Raw genomic sequence first — 17,702 nt, forward strand, 5'->3', positions numbered from 1 at the left:
TGAAGGCTTTCTGCCTAAGATGTTGACTGTTTATTTGTCTCCATGGATACTGCCTGACCTGCTGAGTTCCTCCAGCATTTTGTGCAAGTTGTTTATCATTTCAGAACTTTGAATTGTCCCTTACAGAAGGATTTACTTCTGCACAAAATCATGTGAGTTGAGCCTGGGATAACATATTTTTCCAATCAATCAACACACACAAAATGCTGGAGGAACGCAGGGGGCCTGGCGGCATCTATGGAAAAAAGTAAACGGTCCACGTTTCGGGCCGAGACCCTTCATCAGGACTGGAAAGTAAAAGTGAGAAGGTGGGGAGGGGAGGAAGAAGTACAAGGTAGTAGTTGAAAGGTGAAACCAGGGGGTGAAGAAAAGAGCTGGGAAGTTGATTGGTGAAAAAGATAAAGGGCTGGAGAAGGGAAATCTGATGGAAGAGGACAGAAGGCCGTGTAAGAAAGGGAAGGAGGAAGAGCAGCAGAGGGAGGTGTTGTGCAGGTGAGAGAGGGAAATGGGAATGGGGAATGGTGAAGGAGGGGGAGGGCATACCGGAAGTTCAAAAAATCGATGTAATTGATTTCTATTCAATGTTTCCTTCTGGGGGATTGACTATGAGACTAGACCAAGTTGGCCCAGGAATGGTCATTGTTGGATGTTCCCAGGTGAATTGTGGTTTCGCCGCATGGTGTCAAATTCGGACCTCAGGCAATGGCATGCTCTGTTCATTGTCATGAACTTTAGTAAGAACTTACATTGGATAATTTTGTTATCTTCAACCCAATCATTAACACTCAGCCATTCTATTCTCTATGCCTTCCTTGTTTCAAGACACCTATCTCTGACTATATACTATCTGATACACATCTATGTTTGGATAAAATCTCCACAGCAGAGTGAGGGATGGAGAATCTTGTCATCGGCCTATGGCAGATCTAGGACAAGATCCTCCACCCCTTCCACCACATTGAAGATGAGCTCTTTTATAAATGACAAACATGGATTTTGAGGGGTCATTTACTACATTCAGGTTTTCCCCAGTTTGTGCAGTGTTCTGTTCATGTGAACTGTTCATAACCCAAACAGTTTTCAAGTCGGGCATATGGTAATGAACCAAGTTCCCACATGGGAGAAGATTCTTGTTGTCCCACAGCAACCAGCAAATCTGTTTTGCTGATATCCCAACCTCTTGTTTGCATGTATTGTCAGCACATAAAGTGATTATTAGTGGGGGGAAGGGTACCAGCTTTATTATTTTCTACATTATTATTGTGCATTGGTAAATTATTATTGTGTATATTATTATTCCGTACTTTATTATTAGTTAAGTCTCCACACTGCTAAGTGTGTTTTGAAATGTTGCTGCTGTAACAAAAGAATTTCCCACTCGAGATCAATAAAGTACGTAGTATTATTATTATTACTTTTATTATTATGATCATTATTCCAAGTCTAAGTCGCTGCTAACTACTTAGATTCAATGTCTAAGCTTTTGCTTTGTGTATGTTTTAAACTAAGTTGGTGATTAGAACTAGCAGCCGATAGGCTGGTGCTGAAATGAACAGCAGTCAGGGAACTGGGATGCACTGGTGGAAAATGTTACAGCTGAAAGCAGTTATAGTTACAAGAAGCTCAAAGATATCCCAGTAAAGAAAAGCTATCGCATTGTTGCAAATTCCAAGGAAACAATAATTACATTTGTCTCTATATATTCATCATATGACTGGTCCTCCAAATGGCTTACTGCAACCTAATAGGAATATTTCAAGCTATTCAATAAGTTGGTACCATTAATAGATGATTAGATTACAAAAGAGTGATTTTGAATGATAACACTTTATTAAAACACTGGTTATCCCTCAGATGGACATGATACTCAACTACACGTATTACGTGGCCATCTTTCACACCAATGAAAATTCAGTTTAAGTCCTAGTTGTGACTAATTTAACACAAGTCAAACAATGACAGCCTCTCTATAAAAGGAAACATTTGCTCCACATCCAGCTTACCAAGATCTTTTAGGATCAAATATGTCAGTGTACTCATTTCTCATTCTTCTAAAGTCCAGTGGTGGACACACACCTGGCCTTTCTAACTTTCCATCATAATGCAACCTAATCATTCTGCATAGAGTCCAATAATCTTTCTCTGAACTGCTTCCAAATATTAACATCCATCTTTAAGTAAGGAGACCAATAGTGTACATAATACTCCAAATGTGTCTTCATCAATAGCTTCTGTCATGGAGTCATAACCTTCCTGCTTTTGCACACAAGGTCTCTAGTAATAGCCAATATTCTGTTAGCTTTGCTAATTATCTGCTGTACCCAGCAATGATTAGTCTTGTACTAATCGTTGCCAGAATTCCAAGATACCCTTCATCTTAGAACTTCCCAACATTTAGATAACTTAGGCACAAAATTTACATCAGAACGATCCTAATGACTTGAGTCCTCATGGTGGGTTTTGGCCCAAAACTTTGACTGTTTATTCATTTCCATAAATACTGCCTGACTTGCTGAGTTCCTCCAGTATTTTGAATGTGTTGCTATGGATTTACAGCATCTGCAGAATCTTTTGTATCTAGATAAAATGTTTTGTTTTTATTTAATCCTGCCTATATGGACAACCTGAAACACAAGATTCTGGAGAATCTGCGAATCATGAGCAACACACACAAAATGTTGAAGGAAATTAGCTGGTCAGGCAGTATCTGTGAATGAAAATACAGAGTCAATGTTTTGGGACGAGATGCTTCATCCGGACTGGACAATTTCAGATTTTTCCATATTCTAATCTATTCGGTCAATATTTGTTCAATTACTTAAAGTCCATTATTCCTCTGTCAACTACTTCAGTCTTTCTCTCACCTTTCTTTTATAGTTTTCATTAGAAAATTTAGGGCTAAATTTACCAATTTACCAAAATTTTTTTTAAAAGGTGAGGTCCCAGCATTAATCCCTGTGGTGCCCAGGAAAGTGCCTGGATACAAAGAGTAAAAAGAAGGTGTGGCTATTCATATTAATCATATTGACATTCAAATGAAAATTAGGCAAATACTATACTTGAAAGGATATAGGCAATGCTGATGGTACAGCTGACAAGAATTAATTGGACAGCACTTCTAGATTTGGCACAGGACTGTTGGACTGAATAGTTTCCCTTTTAATTGTAACAATGCATGTGGACTACTGGAAATGCTCCAGAATAAATTCAGGTTGTGATTTTGTTAATCTGAAATATCTAATTAAAGTCACTAATGTCTATTCTGGGCATTTCACATCTTGACGTTTTCTAATTTCTGGATGAATTTTATAATGTTCAAGTTTATGCTGCAATTGAAAATCCAGCAGTACATTCATGTCAGGAGTCAATATTTGGTTATCCTTACTGGGTTCTGGTCTATATATCATCTCCATGTTTTAGCAAAAACTGTCAATTAAATGCCAAGAGTTGGATTTAATTGCCCAGTAATACACCCCGGCTCAGCAGACCTAACAGTAATATGAATTTGTGCAACAGGATATAATATGTGGTCATTATAATATAGCTGGTTTAGTGCTGTTTGAGAATTAATTTCTAGGTATGTATAATCTAGGACTTAATTAACATTTGTAGTTCAAAAGTTCATGGTTAACTACAGATGACAATCATGAAAGTTCAAAATTTTGTGTGAATGAAATTTAAAGAAAGATAGCCAATTAAAAGGAACTGCTTATTAAAGTCTTTAAATAAACCACTATACATATTTTAACATCAGCTAAATTAGAAATAGATGTCTACAGCTAAACTTTAAACCTCTTGACAGGCAGGCTAAATCTTCCTGTTCCTGTTATTATATAAAATTAAATTCAGTAAGTAGTGTTGAGAGAAAAATAGTGAGGTAGTATTTACAGGTTAGTTCTTTGTCCATTCAGAAGTCTGATGTTGGAGGGGAAGAAAATGTTCCTAAAATGTTGAGTGTGTTTCTTCAGGCTCCTGCACCTCCTTCTTGATGGTAGCAATGAGAAGGGAGTATGTCCTGGGTGACAGGAGTCCTTAATGATGGATGTTGCCTTTTTGAGATGTTGCCTTTGAAGATGCTGGGGAGGCTGTGGAGTTGGTTGAATTTGCAACCCTCTGCAGATTTTCCCAATCCTGCACAATTGCCCCTCCATACCACAGGGTGATGCAACCAGTTTGAATGTTAACCATATAACAATTACAGACCAGAAACATGCCATCTCGGCCCTGCTAGTCCGTGCCAAGCTCTTACTTTCACCTAGTCCAACCGACCTGCACTCAACCCATAACCCTCCATTCCTTTCCTGTCCATATAGCTAATATAACCATATAACAATTAGAGCACAGAAACAGGCCATCTCAGCCCTTCTAGTCCGTGCCGAACGCTTACTCCACGGTACATCTCTAGAAATTTGCTCGAGGTTTTGGTGATATACCAAATCGCCTCAGACCAAAGACCCTAGATAAAGACTTTGCAGGCTAATTCCTAATTAGCCAGAATACTGCAAAAGATTGCGTCACTTTGGATGCGTCTTACATCCAAAGCAAAATGGCCGTAATCTTCTAACTAGTTTAAGATAGTTTGTACTAGAATGCTGTATAGCTCTACCCATGTCCTGCTTCATTTTAATTAGATTTATGAATTTTGCTCTTTATATAAATTTGTTGAACATCATATAGAACCTTAAAGCTGCTATGTTTGGGCCCAAGAACATGTTTTAGTATTCTTCTATACTTAAATTGATTGCCTTACCCCCAAAACAAGTTTAAATTAGTTTTGAATAATTTCAGTGTTCATTTTCAGTTAATTGCAATTAGGTTACTCTTGTGACAAACCTGTTTTCAGTTGTATCAGTCAAACGATTCCAGGCTACCACTCTAAGGAGTATTATTTGATCCAGAATGTTTCTGTAGTTTCGAAACCACTACTTGATTGCTCTGCTTATTCATAGATTTTTGCAATTTCTGCTATAAAAGATGAGCATGAATCAGAATCAAGTGTATTATCACTGTCTAATATGACAGGAAATGTGTTGTTTTGTGGCAGTAGTATGGTGCAGAGACATAAAATTACTATAAAGTACAAGATAGTATTCATGAGTTCATGGACCACTCATAGAACTGATGAAGGAAGAAGCTGCCCCTGAATAATTGAGAGTGCAGGTCTTCAGGCCTCCGTACCTCCCCCCGATGGCAGTAATAAGGAGAGTGCACACCCAGATGGTGAAGGTTTTAATGATGGGTGCCAAAGTCTTGAGGCACCACCTCCCGAAGATATCCTTGGAGGTGTTGAGGATTGTGCCTGTGATGGAGTCTGCTGAGCCTACAACCCTCTACAACCTCTTGCAATCCTGCATGTTGGAGTCTTTATGCCATGGTGTGAGGGAACCAGTTGGAATGCTCTATAGAAACTTGGGTGACATACCAAATCGCCTCAAATTCCCAACAAATTCGAGCCACTGTCGACATCTGGGATTTTACGAACTGTGGTGTCATCTGCGACTTTATAAATGGTGTTTGAGCTGAGCTTAGCCACAGAGTCATGTGTGTAGAGAGGCTAGAGCAGTGGGTTGAGCACGCATCCTTGAGATGCGGCATGTTTATTATCTGCAAGGAGGAGATGCTATTACCAATCTGTACCGACTGGTACAAATTCCCAATAAGGAAGTCAAGGATCCAGTTGCAGAGGGGGGTAGAGAAGTTGAGGTTAAAAAGCTTGGTAATTATTACTGAGGAAAGGATGGTATTGAATGCTGAGCTGTAATCGCTGAACAGCAGCCTGACATACAGTACTATATGTTTTGCTGTTGTCTTATTGCTCCAAAGTGGAGGTCAAGTGAGATTGTGTCTGCTGTAGACTGCTTGCAATGAACTGCAGCAGGTCCTGGTTCTTGCTTAGGCAGGAGTTAATTCTAGCCATAACCAATCTCTTAAAAGCATTTCAATATGGTAGATTTGAGTGCAACTGGGCAATAGTCATCGAGGCAACTCAGCATGCCCTTCCTTAGCCCTGGCATGATTACTGCCCCTTTGAAGGACATGGAAACCTCTGAATGCAGCAGTGAGAGGTTGAAGATGTCCTTGAACACTCTGGTCTTCAGAATCCACCCAGATATACCATGATACATCTGAGGGTTCGCCCACTTGAAGGGGGTTCTGAGCCTCCGAGACAGAGATCACAGGGTCACTGGATAATGTGAGAATTTGTATACCTTTTGTATGCCTTTGAATGCTTACATAAAAAGACATTGAGATCCTTGGTGAATGAAACTGACAGTGTTCTCGGTACCCAGAAACATTTCCAACCAAGTCTTTCTGGGTTAGACCCATGAAGAAGTATAAATCAAGGAAAGAAAGATCTGCCTACAAGCTCAGACTTAATTTATTTCTAACTGGATCTTGTGTTCTTTCTGCTGGCTCACTGTTAGAATTTCCAGGTTAAAATGAACTGTACTTTGATTTAGAATGCTATATCCAGCAACTTAGTGTCCTTTCAGACTACAAGGACATCCTTTTAGAACAGAGATGAGGAGGAATTTCTTTAGCCAGAGGATGCTAAATTGATGGAATTCAGTGCAGTGGACGGTTGTGGAGGCCAGGTCATTGGATATATTTAAAATAGAGTGATAGATCCTTGTTTAGTAAAGGTGTCAACGGTTATGGGGAGAAGGGAGGAGAATGGGATTGAAAAAGTTAACAAATGAGCCCTGATAGAATAGTGGAACAGATGCAGTTGGTCAAATGGCTTAATTCTGCTCCTCTGTCTTATGTCTACCAACTGCGCAATTAGTTTTGGAAGAACAATGGTGCTACTGAAGTGTGAATGCATAAACATATATTGAAAGAGTGAAAAACAAATGCAATAAGAAGGAGTTTAACAGAGGAAATGCTTAAAGGACTTTGTTACACAAGTTAGATTTCAGCAGGGGATTTTGAAATCTCCAGTTGATATTCCACCCCAGAGATGTTCACTTAAGCAGATTTTAAAATATGTATGCAAAGCAAAAATGACTCAAATCTCTTCCATTTTTTGAATTGCAGCTCTTCTTTATGCAACTATTTTTGGAAACGTCACAACGATCTTCCAGCAAATGTACGCCAACACCAACCGCTACCATGAAATGCTAAATAATGTGCGGGATTTTCTCAAACTTTACCAAGTCCCCAAAGGACTTAGTGAACGTGTTATGGATTATATAGTGTCAACGTGGTCAATGTCTAAAGGGATTGATATGGAGAAGGTACGAACCTATGAGGTAAAACTTACTAAGATTTCCAGAAATAGCATTCATGTAATTATTTATAAGTTGCATACTCACCTCTGGACAGAATCAAATTTAAGTGTAATTATCAAGTCAGCTATGCACTAACTAGGGAAATGCACATTGCAAAATAATTAATCCTGGGGGTATGTGGAATATATTGGAAACATAGCCTATTTTTTCATTTGGGTGGATTACATTCCTTTTCCCTGAACATGTTCAATAATTGTTTAAATTATAGAAGATTTTAAACAGATCGTCCTAACAATCTTTGTGTTTTCCATTTAGAAAAAAAATGTGATTTTTTTGTAAATTCTAGTTCTATGTTTTGTTGGAACCAGTATAAAAGTTCATGATTTTGACCTTGACTTTGATGAAATATGGGCTTTTGAGGAATATGCTACAATAAACTCCTTGCAATTTGGTGTAAAAATGCTTTCTCGATTTGTGAATTTAAATGAGATTTATGATTTGAAATAATAAACCCTTATACTTTTTGTCTTTTTTTGCTGCACGCAGAATGAAGTGTAAAGATTTGCAGATGTCAAATTAGATTTGTTTTATCCTCAAGAGAATTGATGTAATAAAACTAATAAATCCTGCACAAAAACCTTTTCCAATTTAAACTCAGTTGGTCTGAAAAATGACCATAACATAATATGATAGAATTTTATATTGAGTTTGAAATCAGTATAGTTCAATCCAAAACTGTGGTTAATATCATGTGGGACAAGTTGAATTTGGTTGATTGGGGAATTACATTAAAAGTTGTGACAGTAGACAGGTTATGATAGCACTTATGGAAAAAATACAAAATTATCTTAAATCCTTAAAGTAAGAAAACTTCAATAGGAATTAAAGATGCCATTAAATCAAAAGAAGAACCTTACACAATGTTGTAGAAATAGCACTAGTTATAAAGTTTGGGAGCATTTTAGGATTCAGCAAAGGACTGCCAAGAAATTGATGAAAAATTGAAAGAGAATATGTGAGGTGGGAAACATAAAAGTGGACACAAAGAACTTTAAAAATATGTAGAAGGGAGAAAAACTGGGAAAAACAAATATTACAGTTAAGAATGGGCAAATTTACAGTATAAGAGTAACAAAATGGGAGAGAAATTAAACAGATCCAATCACATTTCCTTTTCCGGTTTCCCATGCAAACGGTGTTGACAACGTGGAGTTTGCGATGATTTGTCTGCGCATTTTAGAACTGGCTTATTTATATTGTTTTTATTGAAGAAATTATTCAGTGCTCACATGTTGTTGTCGCTGGGCAAAAAATTGCACAGCCCAAGATCTTTGTGCACACTGCTTGTTACAAGTTCGAGGGAACATTGTTTGGCAAGTCATTGCAGGAAGGTATTTGTCTTGACTGAAGAGGGATGAACCAAGGGAGTAGGCCATTTAGGAATGAAACTGAAAGATAGTTTTTAACTGAGAGTGTGGTGAATCTGGAAGGCTTTGCTCATTCGGTAAGTTTTTGGATATTGAGGGAATGAAGAGTTATGGGAATAGTACTCAAAAATGGAGCTGAGGTGGAAGATCATCTGTGATCTTGATAAATAATAAATTGATAAATGGATGTACAGTCTTGAAAGGACAATTAGTTTATTCCTGCTCCTATTTCTGCTTTTCTCCATAAAGTTCTACCACCAGATTCTTTAAAACAAAAATGCCATCTGTGTGTATTGCATTTTACAGCCCATCCTGTGGGATTACTTTTGACATAATTGTGATAAGTTATCAGAAGATAGACATTTATGGGAGTTTATTGACTCCTTGTTGCCAGCAACTTGGTACTAGTGTGATGCTAACAAGACAAGATGCTTCATTGAAAGAAAACACTAAGGGAAAGGTTGAATTAAATCATGGAAGATTTCACCTCTCTTAAGAATGTGGGTAGTGTTTTCACATTTCCTTTTATAATGAAATTTTTTGGTACAATTAGTATTGATATTAGTGTGATCTCATGGTTGTGATGAACAGTGAATCTAGGTATGGGAGTATGTGGAATATATTGGGAATTTAACCTATATTGATTTGAATAGTTACATTCCACTGTTACTCTGTGACTATACTTTGTGGAATTCAGAAGAATGAGAAGCGATCATTTAGAAACATACAAAATAATGAAAGAGATAGATAAGATAGAGGCAGGAAAGTTGTTTCCACTGGTAAGTGAGACAAGAACTAGGGGACATAGTATCTCGGTTTGTGGAATAGATTTAGGATGGGAATGAGGAAAAACTGCTTTTCCCAGCGTGTGGTGAATCTGTGAAATTCTCTGCCTATGGAAGCAGTAAAGACTACCCCACTAAATATATTTAAGGCACAGTTAGACAAATTTTTAAGGGCTATGGAGAAGAGAAGTTCATGGAGCTGAGTCCATGGCCAGATCAGCTATGCTCTTATTGAATGGTGGAACAGGACTGAGGAGACAGATGACCCACTCCTGCTCCTATTTCTTAAGCTTCCTATGTTTCCTATGAACTCCTTCAATCATGACATATCCAACTGTGGACACATCTTGATTAAAGGGATACAATGAAAAGTAATGTTAAATTTGAATTGTAAGTTTAATTAGTTTAAGAGCCATTTGATCTGATCTTTAGAAACACAAATCTGATGAAATTCTGGCTAGCTTCTTTTCTAAGTATTTACTCCAAGGAAGTAATATCGTCTCGGTTTTCATTAGATTGCAATGTTCTTTGACACAGTTTCCCTGAAATGTCACTATGATGCAAGGAATTGTGAATTTTTAATTGCATCTCAAATCACTACTAATTGTATTTGCTTGCTGACATTTGAAGAAGATAGAATTTTTTTTTGTACAGAAGGATATTTTTGGCAGAGTTGAAATAAGTTCTGAATATAATGTAATTTATTAATAAACTACCAATCTAATATAGCCAGCAAGTAGTTATCTATAAACTTTTAAAAGGAATTAAAATCAGATTAATCACAGGTGTCTGATTAACAATATGACTGAAAAGGTATATTTTATTTGGACCCTTATTTTTACCAATATTATTTAAAAACTGCTAAATAGCTACACTATGAAGGAATATTTCTTAAGCAATTACTTTATTTAAACCCTTACCTTTCAAAATTGTGCCAACTATATATATTTGTTGACATATAACTGAATTATTTGTGAATGAATTTCAAAGATAATTAGTATTGAATAACCTCTCCAGACCTTATTCAAGTGAATAGAAACCGGATAAGAAAACTTCACAAAACAGTCCCAACTTGCTGTCCAATCGACATTTCTGCACAAATTGAAATCTCAACCACAATGACAGAGCTCTGAGGATTTAGATCTAGATGGTCTGATTTGCCACCTTTTGTGCCACAGTCAAAGTCAAGTTCAAAGTTGAGTTTGAACGAGTAATGTTCAAGTACATGGATGCTAAGGGGCAATGAAGAACTTACTTGCAGCTGCATCATAGGACAATGACATCAGATAAATAGAATTTGCAAGAAAACTAGAAATTAACCATAAATTATGCACATTTTTTACAAGAATGAACTCAGAGTGAATTAAACGCTATTTTAGAACAAAGTGATCAAAGTGTTGCTCTACTAATGCAGTGAAAGAGTGAAGAATACAGTGAATGGTTGAAGGGAAGTAACTGTTCTTGACCTAGTGATGTGGGACCTTAGTGGGGCTTCAACATCAGTTAAAATACCCTTTGAATATACAATAAAAAATTGAACTCTAAACCAATAAAATAAATTACTACAGAACATCGTGGTTTCCGGTAAAAGGTAGTATGATAAATTGTGCTATTCAGCTGGACAGTAAGGAGAGTGGAAACATCATAGATCATGTTATTGAATGCCTGACAAGATCATATTTCTGTAACAAGGCCTGAACTTTGCATTATTCCTAATGAGGACACTGAAAACAATCATCATTATTAAGCTGTAAATAGGTCAGCAACATCTGCCATCCATGCATGTGCTGTTAAATGCTAGAACACTGGGAACTGCTGTCAAAGGAACCATGTTCTGCTACAGAGTACACTGTTAGCAGAGTTTGCTTCACTATTGGAATGACTGTAATGACCTAAACAAGAGTACTTATCCACCATTTCCACAGTAAAAAGAGCTGAAAGCTAAATAATTCAGGTGCGAGTTTTTAATGGCACAACAGAGCTAGAAGACTTTCCTGGAACTGAAAAATTAATTCCAAAAGCATCGAGCCTCATTCCATTTTATTTCTTTCTATCTGCCACTTTAACCTCTCCTTAATTCCTTCTGTATTTCCCAGATCTTATTCTAATTTGTCATCGCAACTTAAATGCCCTGTGTTTTATTTTAGTGCAGGTTACCGTCAGCATTCTTGAATCAATTAGTTTGATAAACCTTACAGTTTCTTAACTCATTCACTGGCAGCATAGATTCCACCTAAGGGTGATTACAGCAGAATAAGCAGCAGTTTCAAGGAAATCTACAGCTTTAAAAGCTCAGTGGATGGCTGTAAGTGAGGTGTTAGTCAGGTGTTGTTCCTTTGGCATTACGGGCAAAACCAACATAAATGGGGAGAATAATTCATTAATGGAATGTACTATATATAATGGTGCTCTGTTACATCCCAGCTGCAAACTGCAATGATAGAACCCTGATCTCCGCCACTAATAGGAACAAGGGCGCAAGTGCAGTAAAGCAAGTTCTCCAAGTCATACAGCATCCTGACCCAGAAATGCATTGCTGGTTCTTCAGTTGCACTGGCTCTGAGTCCTGGAACCTCACTAACCCTCACCAGAAGGTTTGCAGTAGTACAAGAAGGCAGCTCAGAACCACCTGGCCCCCTTTTCGAGGACAATTAACAATAAGCAATAAATTATGGTTGTATGAGCAACATCCAAATCCTGAAAATGGGTAAAGAAAAGTTTTAAGGTCATGAGGGGTCTCGGCCAGAAATGGCAATGGTTTATTCCCTGTCCTAGATGCTGACTGACCTGCTGAGTACCTCCTGCATTTAGTATGTGTTGCTCAAGGTTTACAATATCCGCAGAACATCTTGTGCAAAAGTGGCATGCAGTCAATAAAACGCAAAGGCTTTTTACTACCTCAATGTCTCCCAAGAGCTTTACAATTAATGAAGTAATTTTAGAAGGTAGTCACTTTTGATATATAGGAAACTCATGAGTTTATTCAGTAAGCACAGATGACTTTCGCAAAATCTGCAAATTGTACACCACTGGTCACTGTAGGGTCATAGAACACTACAGCACAGAAACAAGCCCTTCAGTCCATCTAGTCTATGCTAAACCATTAATCTGCCTGATCCCATTGACCTGCACTCATACCATAGCCCTCCATAACCCTCCCATCCATGTCTCGCCCAACCTCAATGGAAAAAGCCGGCTTGCGTTTACCCTGTCTATACCTCTCATAATTTTGCATACCTCTATAAAATCTTCCCTCAGTCTTCTAAATTCTAGGGAATAAATTCCTAAACCATTCAACCTTTCCCTGTAACTCAGTTCTTCAGGTCCTGGCATTATCCTTGTAAATTTTCCCTGTCCTCTTTCAATCTTATTGACATCTTTCCTGTAGGTGGGTGCCCAAAACTAGGGTCTCGGCCTGAAACGTGAGTCCTGACGAAGGGTCTCCATCTGAAACGTCGACTGCACCTCTTCCTAGAGATGCTGCCTGGCCTGCTGCGTTCACCAGCAACTTTGATGTGTATTGCTTGAATTTCCAGCATGTGCAGAATTCCTGTTGTTTGCAAAATACTTCAAGTTAGGCCTCACCAATGTCTTATACAATTTCAACACAACATCCCAACTCCTGTATTCAGTGTATTGATTTATGAAGGCCATTATGCCAAAAACTTTCTTAACGATCTATCTACAAGCCACTTTCAAGGAATTATGTATCTGTATTCCCGGATCCCTCTGTTCTACTGCACTCCACAGTGCTGTGCTGGTCACTGTGTAAGACCTACCCTGGCTGATCCTCCCAAAGTGCAACATCTCACACTTGTCCGCATTAAATTCCATCTGCTATTTTTCAGCCCACAAGGTCCAAGGGAACACCTTGCCAGGCGCTGGGGATTTATCTATCCTAATTTTCCTCAAGACACCAAACACCTTCTTCTCTGTAGTCTGTATAAGATCCATGAAATTACTACTGCTTGCCCCACTTCTACAGACTCTGTGTCTGTCTCCTGAGTGAATACAGATGCAAAAAAGCAATTTAAGATCTCCCCCGTGTCTTTCAGCTCCCTGCATTGATCTTCCAGAGGAGCAATTTTATCCTTTCGCTCTTAATACAGTCTATCTGTAGAAGTCCTTCAGATTCTCCTTTATCTCGTCTGCTAGTGCAGCCTCATGCCTTCTTTTAGCCCTCTTGATTTCCTTCTTAAGTGTTCTCTTACAGTTATATGCTCCTCAAGTACTTAATTTTTCCTACCTGCCTATATCTGCTATGCACCTCCTTCTTTATCTTAACCAGGGCTTCAATTCTCTCGCCAAGCAAGGTTCCTCAAACCTGTTATTCCTGCCTTTTATTCTGACAGGAACATACAAACTCTGTACTCTCCCACTTAACAAATACAGCTTTGCTAGAAAACAACCTATCTCAATTCACATTGGCCAGATCCTTTCCGATACTATCAAAATTGGCCTTTTTCCAATTTAGAATTTCAACACGAGGACCAGGCCTATCCTTTTCCATAATTACCTTGAAACTAATAGTATTACGATCACTAGGTGTGAAGTTTTCCCCTACACAAACTTCTTTTACTTGTCCTGTCTCATTCCCTAGTAAGAGATCAGGTATCACACTCTCTTGTTGGGGCTCCCATGTACTGATTAAGGAAATTTCCGTGAACACATTTGATAAACTCTTCCCCATCCAGCCCTTTTATAGCATGGGAGTTCCTGTCAAAATGTGAAAAGTTAAAATCGCCTACCATCACAACCTTATGTTTCTTGCAACAGTCTGTGACCTCTCTACAGATTGGTCACTCTAAATCCCACAGGCTGTGGGTAATAATATATTTCTATTCATGTAGTCATATCTTGCTTAATCCTCAGTTCTATCAATAATACCTTACTAAATGAGCTCTCCAGTCTGGCCTGTCTGAGCACTGCCATGAGCTTTTCCCTGTCTAGAAATGCCCTTTAATCCCTTCTGCTCTATCATGTCTAAAACAACAGAACCCAAGGACATTGATCTGCCATTCTTGCCCCTTCTGCAACCAAGTCTCACTAAAGGCATAATGGCTGCTCACCCTCCCACTTAAGAATACTGTGGACTCGATTATGGACTTGATCTGAGATGTCTCTGACCCTGGCATCTGGGAGGTAACAAAATGTTTTGAATCTCGTTCTCATCCATAGAACCTTCTTTCTGTTCCCCTAACCAACAAATCCCCTATCGCTACAGTGGCCTCTTTTGAGTGACAACCCCCTCCCCAACAGTATGCAATGCAGTGTATCCAGTGTAGAGTGGAATGACCACAGAGGTACTCTACACTGGCTGCCTATCCCTTTCACCCTCCTGACACCCACCCACTTACCTGTGTCCTTCATCTTGGGTGTAACTACCTCCCTGTATGTCCTGTCTATCAGCCCCACAGCCTCCAGAATGATCCCGAGCTCATCCAGTTCCGCCTCCAAATCCTTATCATGGTCCGTTAGAAGCTGCAGGTGTAGTTGTCAGGGGCACTGGAGGTCTCCCTGCCTTCCCACATCCTGCAAGAGGGGCATTGCACTATCCTACCTGGCATCCCCACTGCTCTAAATGTACAATAAGAAAGAAAGAAGAAATAACAAAAAAAAATCTACCTTTGGCCTACACCTCTCCTTGCTGAAGCCTCAGTGAGGTAAAGCCTCAATTCTCCACTCTAACACTGGCCCACTCACACAGTGGCTGCTCCGCTGAAACCCAACTTATTTTTCTTGAACCTTGCCAAGTGTCTTATTATGTGCAATCTTCTGTCTCCTTGGAAAATGTGGTGCATAAAATGTGCTGACTGCGCATTTGATAGAATAGTTCAATAGTTCCATTTAATATAAGAGAATGTATACAATATACAGCCTGAAATTCTTGTTCTTCACAGACACCCACGAAAATAGAAGAGAGACCTGTGAGGAAATGTAACATAAAAAAACTGGAAATGTCAAAGCTAAGTCTAAAGTCCCTAGCAAATTATTGGGATATAGAGGTTACTGCTAGAAAAAAAAACTATATAGAAAGGCTTGTATTTATATGGTGCTTTCATTCTTGCTTTCAGAACATCCTTAAGCACATTATGAAATATTTCAGTCATAGAGTCATAGTCTAGAAAAGTACAGTACAGAAACAAGCCCTTCAGCCCATCTAGTCCATGCCAAACCATTTTTACTGCTTACTCCCATCAACCTGCACTGGGACCATAGCCCTCCATACCCCTACCATCCATGTACCTATCCAAATTTCTCTTAAAAGTTGAAATCAAGCTCACATGCACCTCCTGTGCTGAACAAGTTTCCCCTTATGTTCCCCCTAAACTTTTTACCTTTTGCCCTTAACACATGACCTCCAGTTGTAGTCCTACCCAACCTCACTGGAAAAAGTCATTGTTGTAAATATTTTTTCTTTGGGGATGAAGATCGGTCTAAAATAGATGTGGCTAAATTAGTGAGGTGACAGCATTATTTATAATCATTTACTTGCTTCAGGACCGGATGACATAGGAGCAGAATTAGGTTATTCAGCTTCTTGAGTCTGCTCTGCTATTCCATGATAGCTGATTTGTCATCTCATTCTCCTGCCTTCTCCCTGTAACCTTTGACGCCCTTACTAATCAGGAACCTATCAACCTCTTCTTTAGATCTTGACATCATGCTGGCATGTAGCTTCACAAAAGCTCTGTATCAAACTCAGAGTTGTCATTCTGTCCCAGTTCATTATTGCTCGCAAATATGCAAATCCTGGAAATTACAGGAAGGATATAAATAAGGTTGAAAGAGTGCAGAGAAGGTTTACAAGGATGTTGCCGGGACTTGAGAAACTCAGTTACAGAGAAAGGTTACAGACTTATCCAAACTTGACGCTTTCCAAAAGCTCCAGCACATCCTCTTTCTTAATATCCACATGCTGAAGCTTTTCAGTCTGCTGAAAGTCATCACTACAATCACCAAGATCCTTTTCCATAGTGAATACTGATGTGAAGTATTCATTAAGTACCTCTGCTATTTCCTCCGGTTCCATACACACTTTCCCACTGTCACACTTGATAGGTCCTATTCTTTCACGTCTTATCCTCTTGCTCTTCACATACTTGTAGAATGCCTTGGGGTTTTCCTTAATCCTGCCCGCCAAGGCCTTCTCATGGCCCCTTCTGGCTTTCCTAATTTCCTTCTTAAGCTCCTTCCTATTACTTCACTTTACTTTACTTTACTTTATTGTCGCCAAACAATTGATACTAGAGGGTACAATCATCACAGCGATATTTGATTCTGCACTTCGTGCACCCTGGATTACAAATCGATAGTAAATATTAAAAATTTAAATTATAAATCATACATAGAAAACAGAAAAGGGAAAGTAAGGTAGTGCAAAAAACAAATGAGAGGCAGGTCCAGATATTTGGAGGGTACGCCCCAGATCCGGGTCAGGATGCGTTCAGCAGTCTTATCACAGTTGGAAAGAAGCTGTTCCCAAATCTGGCCGTATGAGTCTTCAAGTTCCTGAGCCTTCTCCCGGAGGGAAGAGGGACGAAAAGTGTGTTGGCTGGGTGGGTTGTGTCCTTGATTATCCTGGCAGCACTGCTCCGACAGCGTGCGGTGTAAAGTGAGTCCAAGGACGGAAGATTGGTTTGTGTGAGGTGCTGGGCTGTGTTCACGATCTTCTGCAGCTTCTTCCGGTCTTGGACAGGACAACTTCCATGCCAGGTTGTGATGCACCATAGAAGGATGCTTTCTACAGTGCATCTATAAAAATTAGTGAGGGTTTTAGCTTTATAATCTTCTAGATCTCTAACATTACCTAGCTCTCTGAACCTTTTGTAAGCTTTTCTTTTTTTCTTGACTAGATTTATTACAGCCTTGGTACACCACGGTTCCTGTACCGTACCATAACTGCCCTGTCTCATTGGAACATACCTATGCAGAACTCCACACAAATATTCCCTGAACATTTGCCACATTTCTTCCGTACTTTTCCCTGAGAACATCTGTTTCCAATTTAAGCTTCCAATTTCCTGCCTGATAGCCTCATAATTCCCCTTACTCCAATTAAACGCTTTTCTAACTTGTCTGTTCCTATCTCTCTCCAATGCTATTGTAAAGGAGATAGAATTATGATCACTATCTCCAAAATGCTCTCCCACTGAGAGATCTGACACCTGACCAGGTTCATTTCCCAATACCAAATCAAGTACAGCCTCTCCTCTTGTAGGCTTATCTACATATTGTGTCAAGAAACCTTCCTGAAC

The 17,702-nt window shown here is 39.0% G+C and overlaps 1 protein-coding gene across 1 annotated transcript in view; it reads left to right on the top strand.

Annotated features, from left to right (window-relative positions):
- Positions 1–17,702, top strand: part of kcnh5b (potassium voltage-gated channel, subfamily H (eag-related), member 5b) — a 479,712-nt gene that overhangs the window by 239,905 nt on the left and 222,105 nt on the right. Inside the window, exon 8 of the mRNA XM_063061314.1 lies at positions 7,039–7,238. Within this exon, the coding sequence (XP_062917384.1) occupies positions 7,039–7,238 (200 nt within the window). The remainder of the gene's footprint in view (positions 1–7,038; positions 7,239–17,702) is intronic.

This window comes from Mobula hypostoma, chromosome 1 (assembly GCF_963921235.1).
Source record: "Mobula hypostoma chromosome 1, sMobHyp1.1, whole genome shotgun sequence".
Lineage (NCBI taxonomy): Eukaryota > Metazoa > Chordata > Chondrichthyes > Myliobatiformes > Myliobatidae > Mobula > Mobula hypostoma.